Source organism: Lathyrus oleraceus, chromosome 4 (assembly GCF_024323335.1).
Source record: "Lathyrus oleraceus cultivar Zhongwan6 chromosome 4, CAAS_Psat_ZW6_1.0, whole genome shotgun sequence".
Taxonomy (NCBI): Eukaryota; Viridiplantae; Streptophyta; class Magnoliopsida; order Fabales; family Fabaceae; genus Lathyrus; species Lathyrus oleraceus.
In genome coordinates this window covers 132,453,494-132,459,512 of record NC_066582.1, presented here as the reverse complement: position 1 = coordinate 132,459,512, position 6,019 = coordinate 132,453,494, and the positions used below count along the sequence as shown (strand labels likewise).

General features: G+C 44.7%; 1 protein-coding gene across 1 annotated transcript; it reads left to right on the top strand.

The window, feature by feature from the left end:
• The first annotated feature begins 473 nt into the window (after positions 1-473).
• On the top strand, positions 474-1,937 carry LOC127136381 (uncharacterized). The gene has a single exon (XM_051062941.1). The coding sequence runs from the start codon at positions 474-476 to the stop codon at positions 1,935-1,937; it is 1,464 nt and encodes a 487-aa protein (XP_050918898.1).
• The last annotated feature ends 4,082 nt before the right edge of the window (positions 1,938-6,019 follow it).

Here is a 6,019-nt window from a genome sequence, read left to right as displayed (position 1 = left end):
TGGCTGACGCATTTCTCCGTCAGTACAAATATAACTTGGATATGGCACCTGACCGAATGCAGTTGCAAGGGATGGCAATGAAAGAAAAGGAGTCCTTTAAAGAATATGCCCAGCGATGGAGAGAGTTGGCTGCTCAGGTAGAGCCACCATTGTCTGAGAAGGAAATGACTGGAATATTTGTGGACACGCTGAAAAACCCATTCTTTGATAGATTGGTGAGTAGTGCAGCATCCGATTTTGTGCATTTGGTCACAATCGGAGATCGCATAGAAAAGGGTCTGAGGGATGGAAAGATTTCAGGAGCCGTGGCAACCCCTAGCGCACCGAAAAAGTATTCTGGAGGCTTCCAGAAGAAAAGAGAGGGTGAAACGAACGCCGTATCTAGAGGCTATAAGGGGAAGCAACAGGCTTCATATGGCCAAGTCGCTGCCGTGGTACCCATACCCTATCAACAACCCCTATAATAACAACCAATGTATCAACCACATCATCAACAACCTCGTCAACAACATAACACCGCACCACCAAGACAATTCAAGCCAAGGCCTCCAAGAAGGCAACTTGACCCTTTACCAGTACCTTACAGCCAAATATTCCCATATTTACAAAAGGAGGGTCTTCTGACATTGAGGGAGCTGAAACCAGCTGTTTTTCCATATCCACCAGGATATGATGCTAATGCCCATTGTGAATTTCACATGGGAGCGCCCGACCATACTCTGGAGAATTGTTTTGCATTCCAAAATAGGGTACAAGACCTGATTGAAGCAAAAGTTGTTACCTTCACTCCGAGGCGCCCGAACGTGAACACTAATCCCATGCCAACACATGGAGATGCTTCCGTCAGTGCCATTGAGGAGAGTGATCAAGGAGAATTGATTCTTAAGGTTGAAGAGATTCAAACCCCTATCACCAGGATAGGGGCACAACTGCTAAAAAGTGGTCTAGTCCCAGAGGAGCTAGTCAATGACGAGAATGATAAAGGGTTGAGGAATTTTATACAACAAATGCTGGATCGAGGCGAATTACAGATAAATCGCCGTGTTAAGAACAAGGGAGAGGAAGAGATAGCCGTCGTGGTGGACATCCTTTATGATGAGGTTAACGTGGACATCCCTTTCGATGAGGTTAATGTGGCCATCCCTTATGATGAGATTAATGTGGAAATCCCCATAAACCCATTGGTGATAGAGTTTCCAGCACCGTTCGCGTATAAGGATGAGAAGGCGGTACCATGGATATATCAGCCCAGAGCTTTTAAGCAAGGACAGGAAGACCGACCCGTGGTAATCAACGAACCAAACGTTACCTCAATTGTGGGGCCAGCCGGAATGACGCGCAGTGGCCGAGTGTTCGCGCCAAGGGCTGTTGATGCTTCTACAAAAGCCAAAGGGAAAGAAGTTGCTACTCCTATCCAAATCCCTGTCCCTAGTCGAGAAATGCAAGAAATGCATCTGTCGCCTAAAGCTGCGGTCACTCGTGAGGAGGCTGAGGAATTTCTAAGGATAATCAAGAAAAGTGATTATAAAGTGGTGGACCAACTGAATCAAACACCTTCAAAAATCTCCATGTTATCTCTGTTGCTCAACTCAGAAGCGCACAGGAATTCGTTATTGAAAGTGTTAAGCGCAGCACATATCACGAAAGACATAACGATAGAACAGTTTGATGATGTGATAGCGTGCGTAACCAATGAATTTTTTTTGGGGTTTAACGATGATGAACTGCCAGTTGAGGGAAAGAACCATAACAAGGCCCTACATATCTCCTTGAAATGCATACACATTATACTATCAAGGGTATTAGTAGACACAGGTTCCTCAATGAACGTCATGCCAAAAACCACTTTGATAAAGCTGCCAATGGATGGGGTGAACATGAAGCCCAGTACCCTAATTGTGAAAGCATTCGATGGCTCAAGACGAGCAGTGATATGAGAGGTTGACCTACCAATCAAAATAGGCCCAACCTTTTTCAATATCACATTCCAGGTTATGGACATATATCCCGGTTATAGCTGCTTACTTGGGAGACCATGGATCCACTCTGCAGGTGCCGTCACCTCCACTTTACACCAAAAGCTAAAATTCATTACCAATGACAAGATGATTGTGATTGGAAGGGAGGAGGATATCTTGGTTAGCCACTTAACATCTTTCCGATATATCGAAGTGGATGGCGAGATAACCGGGACACCATTCCAGTCCTTGGAAGTGGTAAATATGATGGCTGTCCAACAGACATTGGAGACTCCGAAGTCAGGACCGTCCATGGCCTCGTGGCAAGGAGCTAAGGCTGTGATGGAAAGTGAAAGTGCTCAAGACTGGGGCAAAGTGGTGGAAGTGAACCAGAAGCGAGACAAGTTTGGGTTAGGGTATGACCCATCGTCAATTGAAGCTGGTAACCAACATGATAAGGAGCATATCCCTCCTGTAGAGGAAACGTTCACCAGCGCTGGCCACATTTTTGGCAACCAGGTGGCAATGATCAATGTTGAAGATCATGAGGAGGAGGTGTCTAGCTGGATACGACAAGCCGCGCCTAATGAAGAACTAACAAACTGGAAGGCTGTGGAAGTCCCTCAATTTTTTCAAAAGTAATTTTATTATTTTAGACAAAACCCTGTGCTCTGCCCAAGGCACAGTGGCGTGTTGTAGGGCCTCCTTTATCTTTTTAAGAGTTTTTATATCAATAATAAATGGAGATTTGCATTCAAATTTTTGTTCCTTTCCTTTCGTCTTTCTATTACAAAAAAATGGCATCAATTTTTATGCACGCACTTTCTAAATAAACTGCATAAATCATAACATGCAGAGACACCACCGAGACCATTGATAACGACACCACTAGGGTCTGGCATGACTTTGATTGTCCGATCTACCAAGCTGAAGATGAAATGGGGGAAGAGTGCAAACTCCTTGAAGAGTTGGCCAGATTGCTCAGACAAGAAGAGAAGGTCATTCAACCACACCAAGAGGACGTCGAAGTTATCAACCTGGGAACAAAAGAAGACAAAAGAGAAGTAAGGGTAGGCGCCGCGCTTCAAGATGCAGTGAAGACTAGATTGATAGAGCTCCTCCATGAATATAACGATGTGTTTGCATGGTCATACCAAGATATGCCCGGATTAGACACTGATATCGTGACCCACAAGCTTCCCCTTAAAGAAGAATGCTCTGCCGTCAAACAGAAGCTAAGAAGAACTCGACCGGATATGGCTCTCAAGATCTGAGAAGAGGTGAGAAAGCAGTTTGACGCTGGTTTCCTGGAAGTCGCTAAGTACCCACAATGGGTTGCCAACATTGTACCGGTACCAAAGAAAGATGGGAAAGTCCGCATGTGCGTAGATTATTGAGACTTAAATAGAGCTAGTCCCAAAGACGATTTCCTATTACCTCACATCGATGTATTGGTAGATAACACAACCCAGTTCTCTGTATTTTCCTTTATGGACAGCTTCTCTGGATACAACCAAATTAAAATGGATCCCGAGGACATGGAGAAGACCACGTTCATTACCCCTTGGGGCACCTTTTGTTACAAGGTAATGCCATTTGGATTAAAGAACATTGGGGCAACATATCAACGCGCTATGGTGACTCTCTTTCATGATATGATCCATAAAGAGATCGAGGTGTATGTTGACGACATGATTGCCAAATCCCAGACAGAAGAGGAACATATCGCTAATCTGGAGAAACTGTTTGCTCGTTTGAGAAAGTTTAGGTTGAGACTTAATCCTAACAAGTGCACATTTGGAGTTCGATCTGGGAAGCTTTTAGGCTTTATTGTAAGCCAAAAGGGAATCGAGGTAGATCCCGACAAGGTTCGAGCCATTCAGAACATGCCTGCACCAAGGACGGAGAAGGAAGTCCGTGGTTTCTTGGGAAGACTGAATTACATCGCCCGGTTTATCTCTCATCTTACTGCCACATGTAAACCGATATTCAAGCTTCTAAGGAAGAATCAAGGTGTGGAGTGGAATGATGACTGCCAAATAGCCTTCGACAAAATCAAAGAATACTTACAAGAGCCGCCGATTCTGATGCCCCCTGCAGAAGGGAGACCCCTCATCATGTACTTAACAATGCTCGACGAGTCCATGGGTTGTGTATTGGGACAACAAGATGAGACTGGTAGAAAAGAGCATGCCATATATTATCTGAGCAAGAAGTTTAATGATTGTGAGACCAGATATTCCTTACTCGAGAAGACTTGTTGTGCACTCGCATGGGCCGCCAAACGTCTCAGACAGTACATGCTGACTCACACGACTTGGTTGGTATCTAAAATGGATCCCATCAAGTACATGTTCGAGAAGCCAACTCTTACCGGTAGGATTGCCCGATGGCAGATGTTGTTATCAGAGTACGATATTCAATATGTTGCACAAAAGGCAATCAAAGGAAGCGTACTAGCAGACCATCTTGCCCACCAACTGTTAGAGGAATACCAACCTTTGAAGTTTGACTTCCCAGATGAGGACATCATGGTTGTCAAGGATGATGAAGACTCCGAGCAAACAGAGGATCTTGAGCCAAAAGCAGGCTGGACTCTCATGTTCGACGGCGCCTCAAATGCAATAGGCCATGGAATTGGGGCAGTGCTGATGTCTCCCAAGAATTTCCATCTACCATTCACTGCAAAGCTTTGTTTTACCTGCACAAATAACATGGCTGAGTATGAAGCTTGTATACTAGGGTTGGAAGAAGCTATTGAGTTGAAGATCAAGGTGCTAGAAGTATTTAAGGATTCCGCCCTAGTGATACATCAGATCAGAGGTGATTGGGAAACAAGACATGCCAACCTAATTCCATATCGGGATTACGTGCTGAAGTTACTCCCAAAATTCGACAAAATCACTTTTTCTCATGTTCCTCGAGAAGAGAATCAAATGGCGGATGCTTTAGCAACCTTGGCTTCCATGTACAAGTTAATATGGCCCAACCATCAGCCTCACATCGAAATCAGACGTTTTGATGAACCCGCGCATTGCTTGACGACAGCAGAAGAGCCAGATGGTAAACCCTGGTTCTTTGACATTAAACGATATCTAGAGAAGCAGGAATACCCGGCAGAGGCCTCTAGCCTTGACAAAAGGACCCTCCGGAGACTGGCATCGAAGTTCCTCTTGAATGGGGAGGTATTGTACAAGCAGAATTATGACATGGTTTTGTTGAGGTGTGTGGACAAACACGAAGCTAATCAACTTATAAAGGACATACATGAAGGGTCTTTCGGCACACATGCAAACGGGCACTCCATGGCGAAGAAAATCCTGAGGGCAGGTTACTACTGGTTAACGATGGAAGCTGACTGTTATCATTACACCAGAGCCTGCCATAAATGCCAAATCTATGCTGACAAAATACATGTACCGCCTACCCCGCTGAATGTTATAGCATCACCTTGGCCTTTCTCTATGTGGGGCATCGACATGATCGGGATGATAGAACCCAAAGCATCTAATGGGCATAGATTTATCTTGGTGGCCATAGACTACTTTACTAAATGTGTGGAAGCCGTATCTTATGCGAATGTCACAAAGCACGTAGTCGCCCGTTTCTTAAAGAACAACATCATATGCCGATATGGGGTTCCCAACAAAATCATCACTGATAATGGGTCCAATCTCAACAACAAGACCATGGAGGAGTTATGCACAACGTTCAAAATCGAGCATCACAACTCGTCACCATATCGACCTAAGATGAATGGGGCTGTTGAAGCCGCAAACAAAAATATCAAGAAGATCATCCAGAAGATGGTAGTCACGTATAAGGATTGGCATGAGATGCTACCTTTTGCGTTATATGGTTATCGTACGTCAGTACGAACTTCAACAGGGGAAACCCCGTACTCCTTAGTATACGGCATGGAAGCAGTTCTCCCCATAGAAGTAGAGATTTCCTCGATGAGAGTCTTAATGGAGGCTAAGTTAGACGAGGCAGAATGGGTACAATCAAGGTACGACGAGCTCAACCTTATTGAGGAGAAACACTTGAAAGCGTTAGGTCAC

Coding starts and splice junctions, on each gene's coding strand:
- LOC127136381 (XM_051062941.1), top strand. CDS start 474: ATGTATCAACCACATCATCAACAACCTCGTCAACAACATAACACCGCA.